Genomic DNA, 25,271 nt, shown 5'->3' with positions numbered 1-25,271 from the left:
CAATACTGTTTAAAATGATGTTGGAGAAATAATGATCAGCGATTTACCATCATTTGGCTTGACAGCGGAGTGATCTGACGCAGATGATGATGGCTCAGGATCAGGGGAAAAAGGCTCCACAACATCCACAGCACTACTGAGACAGCAGCAGACAGGACTCTTCAGAGCCTTCCATACCCTCGTGAAGAAAGAACGAATTCTTTTCCATTTCCCACATCCTGGAGGATTTTCTGAAATTAAGATTTTCATTTGAATGACGTCAAATTAAGCAACGATATAATGACATGACTTACATTTTACTTTTAAATTCTCATCTGTAATGTTATAAATCCAAAGTAATGGAAATACTTCCAAGCTATCCTCCTGACTTCTAGATAATGCCTGCATAAATGTCCAAAAATCTTATTTTACAAATATTAGTGGTCACAATATAGTTATTTTTCTTGCTTTATCTGATCTTTTTGGCTTCATTTGACCAAATCAGTTCTGGTAATGGCAAATATAATATATTTATGTTATATTAAATACAATATATTTAAATAAACGTAAATTTTTAAATGCATAGCTGTGTGTTATTTATGCCATAACCGACTCTGTAATATGACAGCCAGTTTGACAATGTTCTGTGTATTTGACAATTCAAAAGCAAAAAGTCTTAAAATAGAATTCTACTCTGGATTGTTTGCCGTCTGAGAAGCGGCTTTCTGTGCGCATGTTTCGGGTGTGTGTCAGACAGCACAAGTACCACTGAGTTCATGGCTTATTGAGAATTAGATTTTTAATGGTCTCTGAATGTTCTGACGAATGTCCAATTAAAATATTTCTAAAAAAAACAAAACAAAGAAAATTTCAGCGAAGTTGTGCTGAGCAACAGTAAATGTGAACGGACATTACCATGATAAAAACTTGAAGCAGTTATGCATGAATTATCAAAATCTCTGTCTGTACACTTTACACTGGCCAGCCTTATTTCAGTCTCACCTGTTGAGGTCTTGTTCAGGGGAGAAGCCTCCATGGCACCCTGAACATTTCGGGCATTTGAAGTCCCCGTTGGCTCGACAGGAACTGGACTTGGCAGCGGAGGGCACGACCAATCAAAGCTGTCAGACCTGCCCTGTTCGCTTCGGCTGTCCAATCCATCGCCACTCCACCTCCAAATGACGTTGAATGAGCCTCTGCTGCTCAGGGACAAGGATGACATGATGCCCAGCGAAGAATCTGTGGAAGCAGTTCTTCTGGATCCGAAATGGCCTGAGTCGCGAAAAAATTTCAGACATCAAATCAGCCATTGAAAACAGAAATAGAAACGGAGCCATAACTTCTTTATTAAAAGCCTATTCTTACCAATGCAGGAGCATTTAGATGAAGATGAAGATGAGAAGAATGGATGTTCATCATCATCTGAGCTCTGTTGGCTGCCGCTCTGCAGCGTCCTGTCAGCCTGACCTGTGGACACAGAAACAGAAAACTCAGACAGAGACAGAGGTGCTAAATGTCTACAACTGAATTCTCACTGGTAAAAAGGCCATTATGACTAGTAACACTGAGAACAATTTAAGATTCCTAATATTAAAATTGCTAATTTAATCATAAGTACTATCTTTCTCAAAAAATGTTTAACAGATTATTTAAATTATTAACAGTTTAACTAATCTGTCATGTGCCGATCTGGACTGAAATATTACGGAGGTGTTAGGAATATTTTATGTCCAAATAAAATTATCTTTAGGCTATATGAATAAAATAAAACTTCAAAACTTTACCTTCACTTTTCCGATGGATTCTTTAAAATCAAATCAAAGAAATACATCTGAATTAAACGCCTATATTTTTGGACTGAAGGGGTGTCGATAAACTGAATGAATTGATTGTAGCTACTCAGTTAGCTTAGGGGCTATGATGAATAATTAAAGCTTTGCAAATCAACAATTCCAAAAATTATAAAAACGTGAATTTAAAGGTGAAGTATCTAAAAACAATTCCATTAAATTTATGACAAAATAAATAAATTTCCCCCACAAAACTTTGTTTTCAAATTGTTCATGCTAAAAACATCAGTATTGCGTGACTCCATGTATTTAGCGTGTATTAGCGTTTCCTGCAGGTTTCATATTCCGGTACAGACGAATCTTTTACTTTAGACTACGGGTGAATCTCCAGTTGTCACTGATGATTGTCGTTTGGACCTTTCTGGATTACAATCCGCCATCAAAATGACAACTTGAATTATTCCAGCCGCTGTGAGTAAAGGCTATAAATGATCCGCCACCTGCAGCATCCTCACATGCGATACTACTACTAGCCGGACTCCTTCTTTATACAGATGTGACGTAATGACGCAACGACATGCTCGAATTTCCAGCGGAAACCCACCATTACCACTCAAATTATAAAACATTATTACAAGCTCACCGCTGTGAATCGGACTACGGTAAGAAGATCATTTTGAACACTGGCTGGTTATGAACTTGCTCAAAAATTGATTTTGTTCTATTGAGAGCATTTTGCTAATATTACCATTAAATTAGGAAAGCGTTATTTCTAAATGTTCCCTGAATGTTCAAAACGTCCAGTTTCAAAAAAAAATTTTTGTTAAAGGAACATTCTATTTTATAATTTTGCCTTATGGAACATTATATTTGAATGTTCTGACAAATGTCCAATAAAAATATTTCTAACAAAAAAAATAATAATAATTTTAGCAAAAAAATTCTGAGCAACAGTAAATGTGAATGGACATTACATGATAAAAACTTGAAGCAGTTATGCATGAATTATCAAAATCTCTGTCTGTACACTTTACACTGGCCAGCCTTATTTCAGTCTCACCTGTTGAGGTCTTGTTCAGGGGAGAAGCCTCCATGGCACCCTGAACATTTCGGCCATTAGAAGTCCCCGTTGGCTCGACAGGAACTTGACCTGGCAGCGGAGGGCACGACCAATCAAAGCTGTCAGACCTGCCCTGTTCGCTTCGGCTGTCCAATCCATCGCCACTCCACCTCCAAATGACGTTGAATGAGCCTCTGCTGCTCAGGGACAAGGATGACATGATGCCCAGCGAAGAATCTGTGGAAGCAGTTCTTCTGGATCCGAAATGGCCTGAGTCGGAAAAATTTCAGATATCAAATCAGCCATTGAAAACAGAAATAGAAACGGAGCCATAACTTCTTTATTAAAAGCCTATTCTTACCAATGCAAGAGCATTTAGATGAAGATGAAGATGAAGATGAGGAGAATGGATGTTCATCATCATCTGAGCTCTGTTGGCTGCCGCTCTGCAGCGTCCTGTCAGCCTGACCTGTGGACACAGAAACAGAAAACTCAGACAGAGACAGAGGTGCTAAATGTCTACAACTGAATTCTCACTGGTAAAAAGGCCATTATGACTAGTAACACTGAGAACAATTTAAGATTCCTAATATTAAAATTAAATGTTCCCTGAATGTTTAAAACGTCCATTTTCAAAAATATTTTTTTTCTTGGTTAAAGGAACATTGTAGTTTATACTTTTTCATTATGGGAACTTTACGTTTGAATGTTCTCTAGATGTTTGAAAAAGTTAGACAAATGTCCAATTCAAATCTTTTTTTTTAAACTAAGAAAATCAGCAAAATTGTGCTGAGCAACAGTAAATGTGAACGGACATTACCATGATAAAAACTTGAAGCAGTTATGCATGAAATATCAAAATCTCTGTCTGTACACTTTACACTGGCCAGCCTTATTTCAGTCTCACCTGTTGAGGTCTTGTTCAGGGGAGAAGCCTCCATGGCACCCTGAACATTTCGGCCATTAGAAGTTGGCTCGACAGGAACTTGACCTGGCAGCGGAGGGCACGACCAATCAAAGCTGTCCGATCCACTCCTGGATCTGGAGTGACCTGAGTCTGGAAAATTTTAGACATCAAATCAGCCATTGAAATTAGAAATAGAAATGGAGCCATAACTTATTTATTAAAATACTATTCTGACCCATGCAAGAGCATTTAGATGAAGTTGAATTGAGGGGATGTTCATCATCATCTGAGCTCTGCTGGCCTCCGCTCTGCCACGCCATCTTCCTCCTGTCCGCCTGACCTGTGGACACAGACACAGAAAACTCAGACAGAGACGGAGATGCTAAATATCTTGGAATCGCCTGGATCTGGGTCGGGTCTGGCAGCAGATCGCGGTCATCAGAACAGAGTCTCCAAATCTCCCGACCAGCCGTCTGAGAGAAAGCAGCTCTTCTGGATCTAAAGCGGCCTGAGTCTGGAATATTTCACACATCACATAACATTAGTTGGTAATGTTTCGATAATAATCAATAAACAATGTCAGTGATCAATTACAAATATTGTTACTATAGTTACGTTACTCAAATTGAAAAGTTTTATTTATGCAAGGAATCAAATACATGTGATCACTAAGCTGAGAACATTGGGGGATTTTTAACCTTACACAATTTTCTTCACATTAATGTAGTCAATCATTGTACAACTTCAAACCATTAACAAGTGAAAACCAAAAGCACACTCACCTCCTCTTTCACCCATCATGTGAGCCATCGACATCCTTCGAGTCCAAACTGCAATAAAAAACACAACACAATACAAAATACAATACAATACAATAACCCACAACTCTCCTTAGAAATACTCCTCCCAAAATAAAATAATAATAAAATAAAACAAAAAAATTAAATAAAACTCCAAGCTCCTGCTAAAATAAGAAAAGAACAATAAATTAAAAGTATCCTCAAAGATAATATTAACAAAAATATAACTTTATAAAGGATATTATCTTCCGATGTTCTTCAAGAATAAAAGTCTCTCTCAGAAATGTCCTTCAAGATCGCAAAATCAGCAGCACAGAAAATATTCTGCAAGTTTGTGAATTGGTGAATCAAACCAACAGATAGAGATCGGTTCGCGTGGGTATATATTCATTCAGAATTCATAACACGCGTCGCTATAGCAACTAAAATGCACATGCATGTCTATGGTATATATTCATTCAGAATTCATAACACGCATCGCTATAGTAACTAAAATGCACGCAAGCACATCTATCGTACATATGCATTCAGAATTCATAACGCGTCGTTATAGCAACTAAAATGCACCTGCATGAGTAGAGCACGTGATCACACATCAAATCGGAATACTTTATTAAATAGCTACAGATTTAATTTTGACGGTTTTTAAATGAGATTTATGGTTTCTGAACAGTCATTATTATTATTATTATTAGACAATCATTTTCGGTGGAATTATTTTTCCACCGAAAATAATACAAAAATTATTAATTGCACAAACGCGTCCACTAGACCTACAGTCTGGATTGAGTCGTTGCTTCTGTCCAAAATGCGCAAAACGGCACAAGGGAGGAAACATGTGGACATAATCTTATTATGGAGTCTATTAATTTAATTCGCCCTTTACTTTGGCAAGCCAGTTTATCTTAAATTGTTCCCAGCGCTGTAGTAATTGCATTTTTACGGGTAAGAACGGATTCAGAGAGCTCTACAATTGAATTATCACTAGTAAAAATACAATTACGACTAACACTGGGAACAATTTAAGATTGCTAATTTGATATGACAAAAAAGTTGTTTAATACACCAGCTTCCATGACTCATAGCTTTAAAGTTTGAAATTTTAAAAATCACATCAAAGCAAAAAATAAAAGGTTCTTAAAAATCAAACTAATAATCCAGAAACAAACGGAATTCCCCATTAAACTTTTTCAAGCAATTAAATTTAAAATGAAGAGAGTCAATAGATTTAGACTCTTCTATACCTGTGGTTCTTTATAGCTAGCATCCTACATTATGAAAGTAACCCCATTTGGAGCACTGCAAATCCGGATTAGCAGAGCTCCAGCACAAAAATAAGAAAGATTACCTGATTCTGGATAGCAAAACACGGGTTTTCCAAATCTAGACCAAACTTTTGAACAACTGGGTCCTGGACCGGCTTGAGAAGGATTGTTCTCGGGTACTGTGCTCTGTCAAAAGCTTTTCTTGGTGCATTCAGTTAATTTTTCCTCATTGAAATGCAAGTTTTATACTTTTTAAAGTATACTTTAAACATGTAAAATCATCATGTGCAGTACATGAGGTAAAATATAATGCCTAATATCTATCTAAAATATAAGTCACTTACTACCGGTATTCACTTTTTTTATTGAACTGAAACTCAACATTACATTTTCAATCATGCAGATGTTCAGAAAAAGAGCTTGAACAAGGACATAAATAATAGAAAATGTATTTGAATTTTTTTTTCACTGCTAAAATATACCATGTTTAAGTGCCATTTTTTGTTTCTGTTTTGCAATATTTTTACAATAACACGACAGTGGGACAGGTATCTCACTGTAACTTATACAATGGTGAACAATCTGAAGGTATAATGAGCGACAGGACCAGAATGAACAGAAATCAAGAGATTAAAGGCATTCAACATACATTCCTAAGTTCTAGGAGAACATTTATGCAAGAAAGCATTAGACTTTAGGTGAAAATCATAACGCAGAGAAAACGCAGCTTTACAGTTCAAAAGATACTCAGAGAAAGGGCAAAAGATTTACCAATAATCTTCTGAATCTCCATCCAGTAAACTCTGATCATATCACAATCCCAGAATACTTGCATTTGTGTGCCCTTAGATAATGTAAATTGAACATGACAGTTTTTATTGATAAAATGACAAAATAATGAAATCTAATTCAAGACAAATTGACACACTTAAAACACTTTTTATTTAACAAATTTAAACATTTAACCAATAAACTTTAAAATGATCTGAGAATATAATACAATAAAATACTTTCACAATAGAAAACACTTCATGGTTTGTGTACAAATGTTTCCAAACATCAGTGAAACCTGAACCAAAAACTGAAAATTCATGATGGAATTTAATAATGGTGCAAAGAGTGAATAATGGTAAAAACCTAAACAACCACAACAAAACCAACACTGTATTAATGGTCTGATTGTCATAAAGAAAATGAACCATTTCTGTTCACTGTGTGAAATGCCAAATACATTACATGAATAAAATGACAAAAAGCTGAACTCCTCCTGCACTCAATTGAAGGGTTTGACGATTTTCATGGAGATGAAGTTCTGAAAATAAATAAATACAAAATAATTAGCATTGTACATCTTAAGTCTAAACATCACCTTTGTGAAAGGATTGATGAAGTGTGTCTTTACTGGTAATGAATACAACAAGATCCCAATGAATAATAGCACTAAAGGTGCCTTTACACAGCCGTGTTAAGGCGGCTCTAAAGCGGGTCTGTGTCTGCTCAAAATTCTGTGTAAAGACGCAAAGCAGACTTAAAATATGCCGGGTCTGACCCACCTCGGCCCAAAGGCGATGTAGAAACGGTTTTGATTCAGCGTAAATGAACGCGAACTTGTGCCGCCTTAAACTACATCATTGTCGTGACAACAGCCAGTCAGCCAGGGCTGCGTTTCCCAAAAGCATCGTAAGCCTAAATTGATCATAAAAACAATCGTACGAGTGATCTTAATATTAAGGTCTGTTTCCCAAAAGCATCGTAACTTAAGTAGCACTTGAAAATGATCGTAGATCTACGAGTGCTCTGGAGTAATCGTAAAGCTCTAAGTGTATCGTAAGAAGAGAGAGTTATGAGGTCACCTACAGGACAACCGGCAGATTACACCTTTAACTTTACTCAAGTGCATTGTGATAATACTATAAAGTTTTTTATTTTATTTTATGAGGGCTGTATATATATTAGCAATAGCTATCTCTGGAAAAAAACATTCAGAGCTGTATATGTGTGTGTTTGTGTGTACATATATATATATATATATATATATATATATATATATATATAAACTTTTATAATAAGAATATCACTATTATAATAAAATAAACAAAAAAAATCATGCAAACTAAGTTTATTTTAACTAGACAAAAGATTGGTTGTCATAAAATCATTATTGGTGTCAATAAAACCTATATAATTGAACAGCTCGATTGTGGTCTCAGCCTTGATAAAGTACACGTAAGTTAGCCGTGATACACAAGCTGCACGATTAAGTCATTTATCTAAACGAAAAGCTGCAATTTCAACATGTTAAAGCACCCAGATTATTAGCCATGTTAATAACGTTTGTAAGAAACCAAACCATTTGTAAATCCGTCAAGATTTCAGCGAGATAAGAGTATTTATGTTCGTACAGATCACTCATCTTACATCAGGTTCCACAGCGCCCGACAGAAAGCTTGCCTGTGAGAAGATGTCCGCCGGTGATGACGATGGTGACGCCGCCGTAAGACATCTAGCCTTTATTATATCTATGATCCTGGCTCCCTCTGTCTCTTTAACAATTTCTTCCGCCATAATCTTTTTTCTTTTTCTCCACAAATCAGAGCACATACAATTTGAAGCAAACTTTTTGCAGTTTATCGTTTTTAATAACAATTTTAATAAAAGTTTAATAAAAAAAATCAAAAAATGAATTAAGACAGCGTTTGTAACTTTTGAAGTGCATAAACAATATGTTCCCAGAATCCACGGCCTTTGTTGTTATTGTGACATAAAAGTAGAACGTTTATAGTTTATAATTAGGCTATGTATTGCACCTAGGCTATCTGTAGCCTATGGCAAAAAATTACAGAGCGAGTTGTTCCCGCTGTCCTAAAGGAACAAAATGCGCCGGCGCTTAATTTCGTTGGACAAAGGGTTAAAGGAAACGTAGCCAACAATGTCATAGTTAGGCTATGTTTAAATATTAGCCTATAACATTATTTTTTAATTAAATAGCCTAACTGTCTGTAGGCTATATAGGCCTATTTAATAAATAAGAAGCGAACCAAAATCGTCGGTATGGATTGACGTGTGTAACGTTTTTCTGTTCACAATTAAACAGAATTGTCCAATATTCGGGCTCATGTTATACGAGCTGAGAACTGAACTTTGTTTTGGGGAAATATTACATTCCTGACCACTTTTACAGTCTATGGGCTCAGAGAGATAGGCTGTGCAGCCTGATGCTATAATGGAGAGTCCGCGCTCTTCTTTGGTCAGAACCACGGAGAACGACCGCGGACAGGTCCGTCCTATGCACCGAGACTTTTCACAATGCAACAACATATTTAAAGAGCATTAAGCTATAAAATATCTATTATGTAAAGGGAGGGGAAGCAGCCGCAGCGAGCGCAGACACAGAGCGGCCAGAGAAACGGAGGAGCGACTGCAGTATGGCGTTTGTGGAAAACTGCGGAAAAACTGCAGAAAAAGAGCGGGTGTTGAAACCTGTCACCAGAAGAAGTGTGGGTGTATCCCCCACGGATGCGACACCCCTGAACGTTTGTTGTGACTGCTCTAAAGTGACTTTCTTTTAAAGTCCACTTTTAATCCTGCAGTAATCTACCCGTAATAATGTAAAAAATACTTTATTTATAGCATTGTCAATCAAGCACAATTTTCTTAAGAAATATAAAATAACTATAGAATACGTTAACAACCGTTATTTTATTTTTTTTATATATGGAAAAACGGCACCACCGCCAGATATACATGCGAGCGTAGGTGTGGTGTTTAAATTAAGTAGTTCAAGCTTTTTTTTTTTTTTTTTTTAAGCTCTATTACCTCAAACAGATAGTTGTGGTAAACAGGATTACAACTGTTTAGTGCATTTTAAACGTTTAGAACAGTACATTGCTGTCAAGACAAGAAACATTTCATAGTCATTTTCGAGTTATAAATAATTTTCATTCATATAACTGGCGTGAGAGCGCAACGAGGCTGAACTTGTTGGCATAGCAACGTGATACTTCCTGCCTGTGTGTCCTACGAAGGACGTCTCGTTTAATTCTGATTGAGGACACTCCGTATACTGCATCCTACACAGGACGTGTCCTCTGGAGGACGCAGCCTTCGAAATTTGACGAAATGAGACACAGCTTATGTCTCCCTCATCAGGCACACCCACTTCAGGTCTTGCCATCTCTACTAATGAGCTGATGAGTTGGATCGGTGTGTCTGATGAGGGAAACATGCAAAATGTGCAGTGCTGGGGGTCCTCCAGGACAGGTTGGGGAACCACTGGGCTAGGCCTACAGAATTATGACAAACATCAAAAGCACTATATAGCAAGCAGAACAAAATTATTTAAAACTCTGTATTTTTATTTTAGGCCTATTTTTAGACATTATTTCATTATTTGTTTTAAATTAATTTATAAAACTTTGTTAAAACTGTTAAAACTTAAAAACTTTGTTTTTAAATAATGTTCAACGCATTGTTACCCGCGATTTTAATTCCTGTGTAAATGCATTTATGCCGATTCAGAGAAGGATTAAACGGTCTGTGTAAATGCAAATTTTTGTGATTTTATGCCGCTGCAGAATCGGTTTCTGTGCCGCGTTTGCTGTGTAAAGATGCCTTAACTGTCCAATACCCACAACGTATTGTAACGTTAACGTTAGTTCATTTTCCACAGCTGCTTAACGTTGTTACAAAAGTTAATGTTATGCCTAGCTTGGAACAATACTACATAAAGTTTAAACGACACCAACAACAAATATAAGTTGATAATTCAATAAATAAAACAGGAACAGTAACAAATACATAGAGCATCTTCACAAATATCAGCTAAATTTGAGAACATACAAGACGGTTAACGCGACGGGTCTGACAGACGAGTCAGATAGCACCTAAAATACAATACCAAATTAACGCTCTAAAACAGGTTATGTGACAAAAGAAACTAGGGATGGCTCGATACCACAATTTTGGCTTCGGTACGGTACCACAATCTAATACCGAAGTACCGATATTAAATCGATACCACAAGGTCTGATATTAGCGCAGGTATATTGCACGCGAATGAGAACAATTATGCAAGTTTTGAGTTTATAAAGTGGGAAATTACCACAAATGTTTATTAGTAAATTAATCAGCGAAGCTTATCACATCAAATCAGTCATTTGAAAACTTTCTTGTGAGAAATAATTTCAGCAAAAATCTCTCAAAATTAGCTAATTGCTTCTGGTTTCAAAAGACATCGCACTACACTAAAGCAATCTGCATAATCCGAATCAACATTTCACACTCGTCTCGGGACGGATAACGGAAATCATTTGAACACGCAAGAGATTTTATAGCATTTCGTAATAACAGTTACAGGAGACATGAGCTTATAACAACGACACACACACACACACACACACACACACACACACACACGCCTGTCACTTAGTCACGCTCGCACATTACACATTAAGTTTCCTTAAACAGTCAAATACACAGAATTATGTACAAATGTCCGTCTTTAGTGAGTATTCACATAAACACAGTCGGTTGTGTCTAACGCGAATGTAAACAGTGCAATAGTATGCGTGCAAATATAATGAGATCTAAATGTCATTGGTTGAAACGAACGCTGGAGATTGTGATATTTGATCTTATGTTAGGCTGTGTGTGTGCGTTGATCAGTGTTAAAAAAACAAAAATGTCTAAATGAGATGGTTTGAATGATCCACTGACCTGTCGATCTCTTAAGAAGTCCTAAAGTCAGGATAGTGACAGATGCTTCTTGGCTAGGTTTGATGGTTCTTCATCAGTTTTATAAGCAAAGTCATTACAAATGTCACTTCTACTCCTCTCTTTATTCATTCGTTTTGGGCATCTTGAGTGAGATTCAACTGCTTTATCCATTTTGTTCGTCTATGTTGTTGTCAAATTAGCCGGTTGTTTCGGGTCAGTTGGGGTAGCGCGCTGCCATCTAGCGGTGAACTTCGGAAAAGCAGCATATACCGAAATGTGCCAAATCATGATATCGTACCGTTTTAAATAAAATATATACCGGTATTTTTCCAGTACCGGTATATCGCGCATCCCTAAAAGAAACAAAATACAATTCTTAATGTTTACCTCAGAAGCGGGAGGTTTATCCTACTCCGAAATCTGACTGAAAGTGATGATGATCCATGCATGTAATGGCGATTAGTGTGTGTAAAGAAATTTGTTTGCCCCGCTGACTGAGGTTCTTGCTCCCACAATGCAACGCAACTAAAAATATGGAAAAAGACCTGTAAAACACAAATACGGAAAATTCCTTCAATGCCGTATATGCATTTATGCCGCTTAAGAGAAGGATTAAACGGTCTGTGTAAATGCACATTTTTGTGATTTTATGCTCCTGCAGAATCGGTTTCTGTGTAAAGATGCCTTAAGACTAGCACAACCAGGCCGATGAACAGCCACTTAAATTTGCGCCACACTATGAATTTGCACGTCTTGCATGGACTTGTGAACCAAAAGAACGAGGTTTCAGGTCGCCTGAGAGGTTTAAAAGAGAAATAAATCTTGTAATCATCTTCTGTTAACACACAGAACAATAAACTTATTTAAGTGAGAGTTCGATTACTTGGGAGGATGGAGTTTTGGATTCATATTGGGCTCATCTCTGCCTTTTCCAGCAGGTCTCTCATCCGCTTCCTTCTCATTCACAATCTCCAAAGTCAGCTCCACCTTTCCCTGAAAAAAAAAAAAAACGATAAAAAAGGCCCAATTAAATCAAGCTCAACATGAAATGACATCCACAACCCATTTGATCAAACCAAGTGAAGCGTATTCAAAGGGGTAATTCACTGCTGGCAAAATGGGATTTAAATAAAAGTTATCTGCCTATGCAGTAGAAAGGCTTTTAGGCAAACAAGTCAGAAAACTTCAACACCCATAATGCACTGGGCATGTTGCCGTCCAAAGCCACTCCCGATCTGCTCCTACTAAGTCAAATTCTGCCTTGCTTGAGAAGGAAATACTTTTGAGCAAACTTTTAGTAGCCTCTCGAGGAGAAATCACAACACATGAACACAGCTCATACAAAGAAACTCAGTGACATACACGGTTAAAATTAATTACAAATTGAGGAGTTTTTATATTTATAATATATATATTTATGAATCTATTAATCTGTACAGTGAAAACTAGTGTTATTTTATATTTGATAACTTTATTAGATGTATTTTGTAGGCCATTACCTGAACAGTAATGTTAGACCTTCCTGAGATTTAAGCACTGTATTTCATTTGTTTGTTTTATTGTCTATTTATTGTATGTATTTTACCATTTGTCCGACTGGATATGGCGAATGTTTAATCTATCAACAAGCTCCGTTTCACCTTCGTTGCTCTGGTTGGTTTTAGCGCTATCCAATAGTTTAAAAACATTTAAAAATGCTACTGGTCTGAAACTTTTGACCGGTAGTGTAGCCTATGTATGTATTTCCTTCACATTCATGTTAAAAATAATACTAGGACATAGTATGACGAGACATAGTATGAGGAGATTTAATGTTAATGGACACAAAAACTGTAGTTTACTATTACTTCAACTATACAATTTTTTATTATTTTAAAAATATATTAATGAATGTGTAACATGTTGTTAAGTGTTTCCCATTTGACTGTATATTCAGTCATATTATTTCTTTCACGTTCATGTTCAAGGCCTTGAACAAGTGAAACATGTTTTTCTGCACGAAAACATATAGGGAAAATAATAGGTTTAAAACATATTTAAATGGCTGAACTTGTGACTCTTATGCCCATATCATGGCATTTCTGCAGAAAGACTCGATAGGATTAGTCTTGTCATCCATGAAAACGAAATTAATACGTTTTATTAATTAATAATTGTTTAATATTACGACAAATAATATATTTTGACAAATGCAAAAAAAAGTATGTTTAGCTTTCATGATAAAACGTGTATTCACTCACCACATCAGGATTGTCTTATTGGCTTAAATGCATGTTTCAAGGATATGAAAAGAAAAGTATGGTGACTTTATTAAAAAGTATTGTTGTTAAACATTGTAGACATCGTTCCGATTAATATCCATGTGAAAACTGCCGTAAAAAGCTTATATTTAACGAAAGAAAATCACGTGTATGGGTAGCGCTGCTCACTTCCGGTTATGTTTTTTTTTTTTTTTTTTTTTTTTTTTTTTTTATTAATGCAAAGAACAATAACATAATCTATCAAGAACAATATAAAAGGAAAACGAAAGGAGAAAAAAAAATACAATAAAAAAAAAAAGAAGGTTGCCAGGGGAAATAACTTCAGAGCAAAAAAAACAAAACAGAAAATACATATAAATATAAACATACATATAAACGTCAAATAAATGTATTATAAAATTCACAAATTTTCAAAGTTCTTAAAGCTTTCTTATTCAGAGAGTCTCTGATACTGTCAATATACATGCAAATTTCAGTCAATAAAATTGAGAAATTTGGTTTCTTTCTGGTGAATTTACACTTATGGATGTAAAATTTGGTTAATAGTACAATTAGATTAATTAAGTAAAAGTATTGTTCTTCTTGTTCAGAATAATCAGTAAAACCAAAGAGTACATTTTCCCATGAGAGTGCAAGAGGTCTTGAACATTGAATATTTTCGTTGATAAATTTTTTTACCTTACACCATAATGTGACAGAGTATGTACAGTGCCAAAATAAGTGCATGGCGGTTTCCTCATATTCGTCACAAAAAATACAATTCACATTTATCTCTTTTTTAAATTTTTGTAAATAATGACTTGCTGGATAAAATCTGTGAATAAGCTTATAAGAAACTTCTTTAATCTTATTTCTTAGATGATATTTCTGCGGTAATAACCATATTTTCTTCCAGCAAATCAGTTTTCCATTTAATAAAGAGATCCAATGAGACAATACATAAGGTACCGTAACAATTTCTCTCTGGAAAAGAGTACGGATAGCTATATTATTATTCTTGGAATTTGAAGAAAAACAAATGGTACCAACATATGATTTTTTAACATCAAGGGACACTAATTCAGGGGAATGTTTTTTGTCAATGCCTCTAAAAAGCATGAGAGTACCTGAAGGAATTGATCCTAAAACAATTGAAAACTCTCTTGGAGTAATTGGTATTTTATAAAAAGCAAGGAATTCGTCATAAGAAAAAAGCGTTCCTTCTTTGTTATATAACTGACTAACCAATGTAATATTATTGTCAAACCAGTTCTTAAAAAAAAGAGATTTGTGTTTGTATAGAATATTTCTATTATTCCAAATTAAATAATGATGAGGGGAAAAATTATGTTTATATATTAATGACCATGATAGGAGCATTTGTTTATGAAAGGCAGATAGCTTTGCTGGGATTTTATCTATATTATAGTCACATAACAAAACAAAATTGAGACCGCCAACACTTGAAAAGACGTAATGAGGAATAAAGTTCCAGATAGAAGAGGGATCTTTTAGGTGATGCTTAATCCAATTAATCTTGAAAGTGTGATTCATAGTGGTGAAATCTAAAAAATTAAGGCCACCATTCTCATATGTATTCATGATGACAGTTTTTTTAATATAGTGTGTTCGATTTTTCCAGAGAAAATCAAAAAGCATTTTATCTATATTCTTACTGGTCTTTTTATCAAGATATAATGTTAAAGAAGCATATGTCAGTCTGGCTATACCTTCAGCCTTTGTGAGGAGAACTCTCCCCTTTAGGGAGAGATCTCTTTGAAGCCAAGAGTTGAGTTTCCTTTTTGTTTTATCAATTATGGGATTAAAATTCAGAGAGCATCTTTCTAATTGGTCTTTAACTATAACAATTCCTAAGTACGTTACTTTATTTTTTATAGGAATGTTACAAATATTTGCTAAGTCACAGTCTTTAACAGCCATTAGTTCGCATTTATCAATATTAAGATAGAGGCCTGAAGCACTAGAAAAACTATTAACAACATTAACTGCAATTGGAATTTGGTCACTGTTTTTCAAAAAAAGGGTTGTATCATCAGCTAACTGACTTATAATAATTTCTCTATCTGCAATTGGGATACCTTTAAGATTACTTTTTTTAACATGCATGGATAATAACTGGGTTACAAGCAGGAAAAGATAAGGAGATATGGGACAACCCTGTCTAATACCTCTTTTTAGCTCAAATCTAGACGTAGTTCCATGTTTAAGTTTAATTGAGCAATTTGCATTATTATATAGGGTTTCAAATGCTGCACAAAATAAATTACCAAATCCAAAAGCCTTTAAGGAAGAAAATAAAAAATTATGTTCAACAGTATCGAACGCTTTGCGAAAATCTAAGAAAAAAATAAAACAATTTTCATTAACCAAATATGAATAATCTAATATATCTAATACTAATCTTATATTATTTGAAATATGTCTATTTTTCATAAAACCGGATTGGGTTTCGTCTATAATGGAGTCTAGAACATTTTTTATCCTTTTTGCAAATATAGAGGCAATTAATTTATAATCATTATTTAATAGACTAATTGGCCGCCAATTATCAATAAGTGTCAAATCTTTTTTAGGCTTAGGGATAAGGGTAATCAAACCTTGAGTCATAGTAGACGGGAGATTGGAATTACATAAACTTTCACAAAAAACTAGAAGAAGAAAGGGGGCTAGCTGCTCAGCAAATAATTTGTAGAATTCAGAGGTTAGACCATCAGGTCCCGGAGATTTATTATTTTTTAATTTATGAATTGACTGAATTATTTCTTCTAAACTAATAGGTTGGTCACATATATCCCTATCTAAATTATTGATCTTTTTAATCTCTCCTACTGAATTTAGAAAATCCCTAGACGCTTTAGCATCAAATTGTGATGAATATAGATTACGGTAGAAACTCGAGCAATACTCTGATATCTCTTTAGGGTCCTTTGACATTTTATTATTAATTTGTAATTGATGAATGGTATTTAATGTCGCCTGATTTTTTTCTAGCCTAAAGAAGTAGGAGGTATTCTGTTCGCCTTCCTCTAGCCACCTTTTCCTAGACCTTATAAAGGCTCCTTCAGCCCTTTTTCTATATACATTGTCCAACTTGTTTTGTAAATTTGCCATATTTATTTTGTCTATATCTGAAAAATTATTAGATCCTTTGTTTAAAAGTGAGATAACTTCAGTTATAATTTTATCTTCCTGTTCTTTATTGATTTTAGAAAGGTGACTACCAACATGCCTCAAATATTTAGAGGCCTCAAATTTAAAAAGTTCCCAATTAATGCAGTATATTTTTGTTATATTAGCCTTTTGGAAATAATTTTTGATGAGGCGAGTAATCTCTATTCTTACTGATTCCATTTTCAATAAAGAATTATTTAATTTCCAATAAGATGATTTTGTTGGACAGTCATGGGTAGATATCTGCATTTTGAGATAAATTGCTTTGTGGTCAGTAAGAGGTGTAGGAATTATGTCAACAGAAATATTGTGTAAATCAACATTTCTAGATATAAGCCAGAAATCTATTCTTGATTGTCTGGAAAAATTTGCATTACACCAAGTATACATTTTTTTATCTGGATTATTTTGCCTCCAGATATCTATTAAGTCATATTTCTCCATAAATGTTTTTAATAGTAAGTTACATGTGGCATTTTTAGGTGGAATACGATCTAACATGTTATCAGGGGCAATGTTAAAATCTCCTCCCATACAAAGTACACTTGATGGATATTTGTTTAGCCAAAATATTATTTTGTTTTCAAGTATTTCAAACAAAGCCTTGTTTTCATTTAAAGAATTGTAGCCATAAATATTACCCAAAATAATGAAAATATTATTAATACAGAGAACCAAAATTATTAGGTGCCCGCAAGGGTCACAGTAATAATGTAGAACATCACCAGAAAATTTATTCTTTAGTGTTAAAACACCTGCAGATCGCTCAGAGCCATGCGAAAACCATGCATCACCTCCCCACTGTGATTTCCAGAAATTACAATCATCTGAAGTTGAGTGAGACTCTTGAAAGAAACAAAAATCTGTAGTGTATTTTTTCTCAAAAAGAAAAAGAGCTTTACGCTTCACAGAATCTCTCAGACCCCTGGCATTTAGAGAGATAATAGAGATAGAAATATTGAACAAGTTAATGAAAAAAAAAAGTTATAGTAAGTGCAAAAAGAGCACAAAGAGTAGTGAGTATAAGCTTGAATATTGTAGCTCAGCTGAACATACTGAAAGAAAAAGAATACCGTCAAAACATGACAACTGGTTGTCAGTAGGTTTTAACAGAGAACTGCGGCATTATCTGTAGATGAAACAAAAAATGAATTCGTATAGTCTGAAACATTCATCTATGATACCATAAAGGGCCCGAAAAGAGGAATATCATTCGTACAGAAAATCTAATACGTGCTTTTCTTTTTATGTCTCATCAGATGCTGGCAAACGGATCTCAACGCCATTAATGTAGGCGCGCGCACCCACGTAATAAGCAGGCTTTCCAGCTGCGCGTGCTTCTTCCACCATAGGCCACAGCTTCTTTCGTCTTTCTCTGTCCAGTGGAGTAAGGTCTTCCATAAATCGCAAACCATTGTCCTTTAAGAAAGTTGACGATTTCGCTGCCTTCCATACCGCATCCCTGATAATGCGCGAGATAAACTGTACTATGACAGCACGAGGGGCAGATTTGCTGCCAAGTGGATTCTGCTTTTTCCCCAGCCTGTGAACCGAATCTATGGCAAGGGGGAATTTGCCCTTCCCTTCAGGATATGTTTGCTCACAAATTCGAATGACTTCGTCCCTGATGTTCTCCTTCTCTTTTTCTGGAACCCCTCGCAGCCGAAGGTTCCATCGTCTCGAGTATCTCTCCAGGTCAGCTAGACGAGTTTCACATGTTTCGATTCGTTGCTCTCCGCGTTGTAACCGAGAAGCTAGATGATCAACCTTCACCTTCATATCCTTAACTTCGGCAGAAACAAAATCCACTGTCTTTTTCAACCCCTCAATTTTCATCGCGTTGGCACTCACCAATTTCTCAAGGGAGTCAGATCGCTCGTTGATCAGTGACGAAATTGATGACAACATCGCAACCACATCTTCCAGAGTTTCCATTTTCCCTTTCTTAGAGACCGGTTTAATTGGAGTATCGGGAAGATGAGTTGAACAAAGATCAATATTTTCAGGACTGGGATCAGTCACGGCAGAAAGTGCGTAATCGTGCATATTTGCAGACACATCCATCAGATTTTTTGCCCGATCTTTACGTTTTTCAGCGCTTTTTGGCATGTTTGAGCCACAATTGTATCCTTAATAAAAGCACATAAGAGATACGTTGTAACCAGTTGACAGTAGACAGTTTATGTGACTTATAAAATATTCTTGTCAGCAGAGCTACTAAAAGTTGTCTTAACACGCCGCCATCTTGGCCCGCCCCCCTTCCGGTTATGTGGACGACGTGGTTCTGAAACTGTTGCGTGCTGTAGCGCGTTCTTCATCGCGTCACTCAGCTCGCTTTAATCCGGTGTCATGACTAATCCTGTCTGCCTATGAAATTGTGTCCGCTGGTAGAGGTTTTAAATCGCTGATCAAAAGTTGTTATACATGGTTCTGGACAAGCAATTGTTTAAAAATAAACTATGAATTCATTGCCATTCTACACACATACACACGCAAAACATTTATTTGAAATATGTAATTGATTGCTAATTATTTTGACTGATAAACTAAGTACGTTACCAGTACAAAATCATGACATAGTAATGTACCTATAATGTAAATAATAAAGAATAAATAAAAAAAAAACCCAGCAACAGAACAGGTGCACAAAATAAATAGATTATATACGAGATATGCTTATATATCTTATCATTAAAGACTATTTTAACACAATTTAAACAGCAAAAATCAAAACGCATTTTGTAAGAATTGTAATCAGGCTCTGAACAGATTACCTATTAAAATTTCTTTCAGCCAATAGAATCGCTCTGCGGGTCCCGTATGTGTAATTTAACCTCTTAAACTCCGTGGACTATGTACAGGGACGGGAATGACATATACTTTCCATTTTAAATGTCTGTGGAAGAGCTATGATGTCAAGATGATTTGAAAGCTTAGAGTCTCTACTTTCTGGAGATATGCATCACTTTGACATTTGTTTTACACAAAGTAATGTACACTAAATTACTCTGGTACCATTTCCGGCTGGATTTAGCCTACCCAAATTGAAAAGCCTCCCATACACACATACAGTGGTCAAGGTTCAAAATGTTGGTGTCATTTTACAGGAAACCCTTTAAAGTTACATAAAACACTGCTAAAAGTCATAAACATGGAAGTATATGTTGAAAGCTGTTATAACCCCCCCAAAATTATGTGCTTTTAGATTTTTTTATATAAATACATTTTTGAAAGTGTGTAACTCAAGCCCTGTGTGCTCTAGGACCCTGCAGACAGTTTGGGCTGCTTCCAGCATATATAATTAATTTAATGACACTGGGATATTGCATTTATATCACTATATATGGTGGTGGAGGGGGGTAGCAGGGTCGGGGGAGGGCGGAAAAGGGGGGTCATCCCTTCAGATCTATTTGAATAAATCTTGCATACAACATGACACAGAAAAACTTATTTTTTCCTCTATTTTCTGGAAATAGCCCAAACTGTCTGCAGGTTCCTAGAGCACACAGGGCCTGAGTTACACACTTTCAAAAATGAATTTATGGGGGAAAAAATCAAAAAGCGCCTACTTTTTGGGGGGTTATTACAGCTTAGACAACATATACTTCCATGTTTATGACATTTAGCAGTGTTTTATGTAACTTTAAAGGGTTTCCTGTAAAATAACACCAACATTTTGAACCTAGACCACTGTATGTGTGTATGGGAAGCTTTTCAATTTGGGTGGGCCAAATCCTGGCGGAAATCCCAAAAGATGTCCCTGAGTGTAATTTAAACTACAGTGATAAAACACCACTCTGCCTCTTTTCATTTTCATTTCATTTTCATTTAAAACAATCTTAAACATATTAATAACCACACAGATGTGGTTCAGGTAAAGCGTACCTTTATTATCTTCACTGCATGTATATTTATAACAAAACAAAATATAAAAAACAACGCTGCCGCTTTTTGTTTACTTTTTTTTATTAAAAAATATTTGGTTCAGACAATAAGTGTGCATATATCAATGCAATAAATTAAATATGACATAAAAAAGCAACAACTGAGTCTTAAATGTCAGTTTATGTAAGATCAAATAGCCATTATAAAGGTATATGAAGCTATACAAGAAATAAAGCAAACAATCCAGTCAAACGACAAGGTAAAATGACAAGTTCAAATATTCCAGCCGCTGTGAGTAAAGATCGGTCGTATATAAGGCGCTATATAAATAAAGATGACTTGTCTTGACGTTTAAAATCAAAGCAAATGTGGCTGTGATGATTGATGACTTCTTCCCAGTCTTGCAGTCTCTCGTGTTCTTGCTCAGACGTGGACAGGCTCTGAGTTCCCAGTCAGGTTGGGGTTGGACATCAGGCTTCGGCTCAAGTCTCGAGCTCAAGCCCTCCACCAAGGACAGCAAGTATGTTGTTTCCTATTCAATACAAAGATTATATCAAGTATATTAATCAAGTCAACTCGTGAATGATTTTTAGAGTTTATTACACTGTATTTTCCTGTTTATTACAGTAAAGCCGCTTTGAAATGATCTGTATTGTATAAAGCACTTTATAAATGAAGGTGACTTGACTATAACAAGAACGCAACTGTGAAATAAGACAACTGATAATAATCCTACTCTGTCTGTTACACTTCCTCACACCTGCTGAAATCACTGATCGAGTGAATCTCCTGAACTTCTCCAATCTACAGTAGGTCATCTCATCCATTTATGTTGTGACATCTGCTCTAACGTCGGCCGTTTAGTTGGATCCCGGGCTAGGCACTGGCTAATCAGATCCCTGTATTCTGTACAAATTTTAATAAGGAGTTAGTCATGCATCTCTGAAAACAGCATCTAAAACATGATTATTATACTGTAAAATGTTCTTTAGCTTTACTTTAAAAGTGAAGTATGTAGTTTCTGTGACACTACAAAATAAATTACAAAATAAATCATATTTTCGTCAAATCATTACGTCTTCCCCAACATCACAAACACAGCTCTCGTTTAAGGTTCAACATATTAGGAATACTTTTAGCAACATTTTAGGAATACTTTTAAAATGTATCTTTCTGAACGGGAGCATGAATATGATATATCATCAGCTCTGTTTCTGTTTTTTTCAGTTTTCTGTGTTGGTTGATTGTTTGTATTATTCTATATTTTTACTTGTAATTCATTTTTTTAATTATTTTTTCCCTTTGTTGCACTTTGAGATTCTTCGGAATGAAAAGTGCATTATAAATAAAATCTATTATTATTATTATTATTATTGAAGCGTGCTTTGTATCACAATGCTTTGTTCACTTTGACATGTTCGTGACCTGTTTAAGGTATAAATGCAGCGAATTTTGGCTTTCACTTCTTTAGCTAAATTTCTTTTCCCATGGCTCCGCCTGCTACATTAGCCACGCCCCAAACTCTCGCTATACGTTGAGCTATATATAAAAAATCTTACATACTTCATCTTTAACTGTTTCTGTTCAGAGTCTTTGCTTTGCTTTGTGTGTGTGTGTGTGTGTGTGTGTGTGTGTGTGTGTGTGTGTGTGTGTGTGTGTGTGTGTGTGTGTGTGTGTGTGTGTGTTTGTGTGTGTGTGTGTTATCAATGTTGTCAATATGATTCACTCACGTTTGGATAAGTTGTAGTACATAAATGGAATTTTGGCTCGTCTGATATCTTCCGAATTGGCAAAAGGATGAGATACGTGCACCATAGTGTACAACAGCACTCCTAGAGCCCAGACATTTGCTGGTATGGCGTGGAAACGAGGTTCTGTTAAGACTTCAGGTGGATAGTAATACGGCAGTCCTGTAAAGAAGAAATTTGCACATTGATGAGCTTTTTTTTAAGTATTAAATAATAAGTCACTACATTCAGGTTTTCACACTCTCAAAATGCTCACCAATGTATGTTTTGCTCTCGTAGCCATCATTACTAAATAGCTGACCGCAGCCAAAGTCGATCAGCTTGAGCTCCAACGTCCTTTCATTTACGAGGAAATTCTGCGCATGAATGTCATTATGAAAAACACCATGCTCGATGCAGACCTGTACTGCCAGCAGAGCCTGTCGCATGATGAACCGTGCTGTGGGTTCATAGATGGGTTTGCGAACGATGTAGTCCCGCAAGCTCATGCAAGGCTCGGGGAACTCCATAACAAGAGTGAATTTTCCAGGATGTTCAAACCACTCGTAGAGCTGTATGATGAGCGGGCTTATGGGTTTTCGCCTCATCATCAGCAGCAGCGCCACTTCTGTAACGAGAGGTTTGGGATGCCCAGGCTAGAGAAAAAGAGTAATCAGAAGGTTAGCTGAGTAAAAATCTGAAGAAAACATATCAAAGTATCTTTGAAAAAGTCCTTTTTTTAAAAGTATATTTTTAGAAGTTATTTGGTGCCTCTAGGCTTATTTGTCAATCACATTTACACTTAATGCTTTCTACGGGTGTATTAACTACAGTAATCTGCACTGAAACGACTAAATACATATTCAGGTTTTGGCCAACTTACAATATAAAGATAACGATTGTTTTCAATCTTGCTTAACTGCTTGATGGCAACCTGCAACAAAAAAGAAAGTTAGTTTTAAATGTTTTGATGCATTCAAGAGCAAAATGTTTGAACAATTCAGTCAGATTTACCTTTTTGCCATCAGATTTGCGTGTTCCCTTGTACACGCTGCCAAATCCTCCGGATCCAAGCATCGCTCCCACATTATAGAGAGACTCAAAAGACTCTGAAAAACAAACAGAAAAATATGAAATATATGACCTAAACATTTTTTTTTAAATATTTCCTCAAAAGCCATGAGCATTATTTTCAATGAAAAACAAGATGACAATACTGTTTAAAATGATGTTGGAGAAATAATGATCAGCGATTTACCTTCATTTGGCTTGACGGCGGAGTGATCTGACGCAGATGATGATGGCTCAGGATCAGGGGAAAAAGGCTCCACAACATCCACAGCACTACTGAGACAGCAGCAGACAGGACTCTTCAGAGCCTTCCATACCCTCGTGAAGAAAGAACGAATTCTTTTCCATTTCCCACATCCTGGAGGATTTTCTGAAATTAAGATTTTCATTTGAATGACGTCAAATTAAGCAACGATATAATGACATGACTTACATTTTACTTTTAAATTCTCATCTGTAATGTTATAAATCCAAAGTAATGGAAATACTTCCAAGCTATCCTCCTGACTTCTAGATAATGCCTGCATAAATGTCCCAAAAATCTTATTTTACAAATATTAGTGGTCACAATATAGTTATTGTTCTTGCTTTATCTGATCTTTTTGGCTTCATTTGACCAAATCAGTTCTGGTAATGGCAAATATAATATATTTATGTTATATTAAATACAATATATTTAAATAAACGTAAATTTTTAAATGCATAGCTGTGTGTTATTTATGCCATAACCGACTCTGTAATATGACAGCCAGTTTGACAATGTTCTGTGTATTTGACAATTCAAAAGCAAAAAGTCTTAAAATAGAATTCTACTCTGGATTGTTTGCCGTCTGAGAAGCGGCTTTCTGTGCGCATGTTTCGGGTGTGTGTCAGACAGCACAAGTACCACTGAGTTCATGGCTTATTGAGAATTAGATTTTGAATGTTCTGAAAATGTTAGACGAATGTCCAATTAAAATATTTCTTAAAAAAAAAATTTTTTTAATTCAGCGAAGTTGTGCTGAGCAACAGTAAATGTGAACGGACATTACCATGATAAAAACTTGAAGCAGTTATGCATGAATTATCAAAATCTCTGTCTGTACACTTTACACTGGCCAGCCTTATTTCAGTCTCACCTGTTGAGGTCTTGTTCAGGGGAGAAGCCTCCATGGCACCCTGAACATTTCGGGCATTTGAAGTCCCCGTTGGCTCGACAGGAACTGGACTGGGCAGCGGAGGGCACGACCAATCAAAGCTGTCAGACTTGCCCTGTTCGCTTCGGCTGTCCAATCCATCGCCACTCCACCTCCAAATGACGTTGAATGAGCCTCTGCTGCTCAGGGACAAGGATGACATGATGCCCAGCGAAGAATCTGTGGAAGCAGTTCTTCTGGATCCGAAATGGCCTGAGTCGGGAAAATTTCAGACATCAAATCAGCCATTGAAAGCAGAAATAGAAACGGAGCCATAACTTCTTTATTAAAAGCCTATTCTTACCAATGCAAGAGCATTTAGATGAAGATGAAGATGAAGATGAGGAGAATGGATGTTCATCATCATCTGAGCTCTGTTGGCTGCCGCTCTGCAGCGTCCTGTCAGCCTGACCTGTGGACACAGAAACAGAAAACTCAGACAGAGACAGAGGTGCTAAATGTCTA

The 25,271-nt window shown here is 35.9% G+C and overlaps 1 protein-coding gene and 1 long non-coding RNA gene across 3 annotated transcripts; both read right to left on the bottom strand.

The window, feature by feature from the left end:
- Positions 1-6,840: 6,840 nt before the first annotated feature.
- Positions 6,841-13,918, bottom strand: LOC137038102 (uncharacterized). The gene is made up of 4 exons (XR_010897381.1): positions 13,757-13,918; positions 12,400-12,509; positions 11,904-12,061; positions 6,841-7,113 (listed from the first exon to the last, which is right to left on the bottom strand). It is a non-coding gene; the product is annotated as an uncharacterized lncRNA (long non-coding RNA).
- A 7,018-nt stretch (positions 13,919-20,936) lies between these two features.
- On the bottom strand, positions 20,937-24,045 carry LOC137038100 (serine/threonine-protein kinase pim-2-like). Of its 2 annotated transcripts, XR_010897380.1 has the most exons (7): positions 23,819-24,045; positions 23,575-23,669; positions 23,444-23,494; positions 22,838-23,216; positions 22,564-22,743; positions 21,594-21,739; positions 20,937-21,365 (listed from the first exon to the last, which is right to left on the bottom strand). XR_010897380.1 is itself a non-coding variant. In XM_067412539.1 (6 exons), exons 1-6 carry the CDS (start codon positions 24,018-24,020, stop codon positions 21,316-21,318), a joined length of 957 nt encoding a protein of 318 aa, XP_067268640.1. In that variant the 5' UTR covers positions 24,021-24,044; the 3' UTR covers positions 20,937-21,315. The 2 variants fall into 2 exon arrangements, 1 of the variants encoding a protein (XP_067268640.1); XM_067412539.1 differs by lacking the exon at positions 21,594-21,739 and having other exon boundaries at positions 23,819-24,044.
- Positions 24,046-25,271: the final 1,226 nt, after the last annotated feature.

This window comes from Pseudorasbora parva, chromosome 13, assembly GCF_024679245.1.
Source record: "Pseudorasbora parva isolate DD20220531a chromosome 13, ASM2467924v1, whole genome shotgun sequence".
NCBI classification, from domain to species: domain Eukaryota; kingdom Metazoa; phylum Chordata; class Actinopteri; order Cypriniformes; family Gobionidae; genus Pseudorasbora; species Pseudorasbora parva.
Note: the sequence above shows the minus strand (reverse complement) of the source record. Positions and strands in the feature narration are given on the sequence as shown.

Coding starts and splice junctions, on each gene's coding strand:
- LOC137038100 (XM_067412539.1), bottom strand. CDS start 24,020: ATGAAAATCTTAATTTCAGAAAATCCTCCAGGATGTGGGAAATGGAAA. Junction 23,495..23,574: donor GCAAATCTGATGGCAAAAAG/GTAAATCTGACT, acceptor TTTTTGTTGCAG/GTTGCCATCAAGCAGTTAAG. Junction 23,217..23,443: donor ACAATCGTTATCTTTATATT/GTAAGTTGGCCA, acceptor CTTTTTCTCTAG/CCTGGGCATCCCAAACCTCT.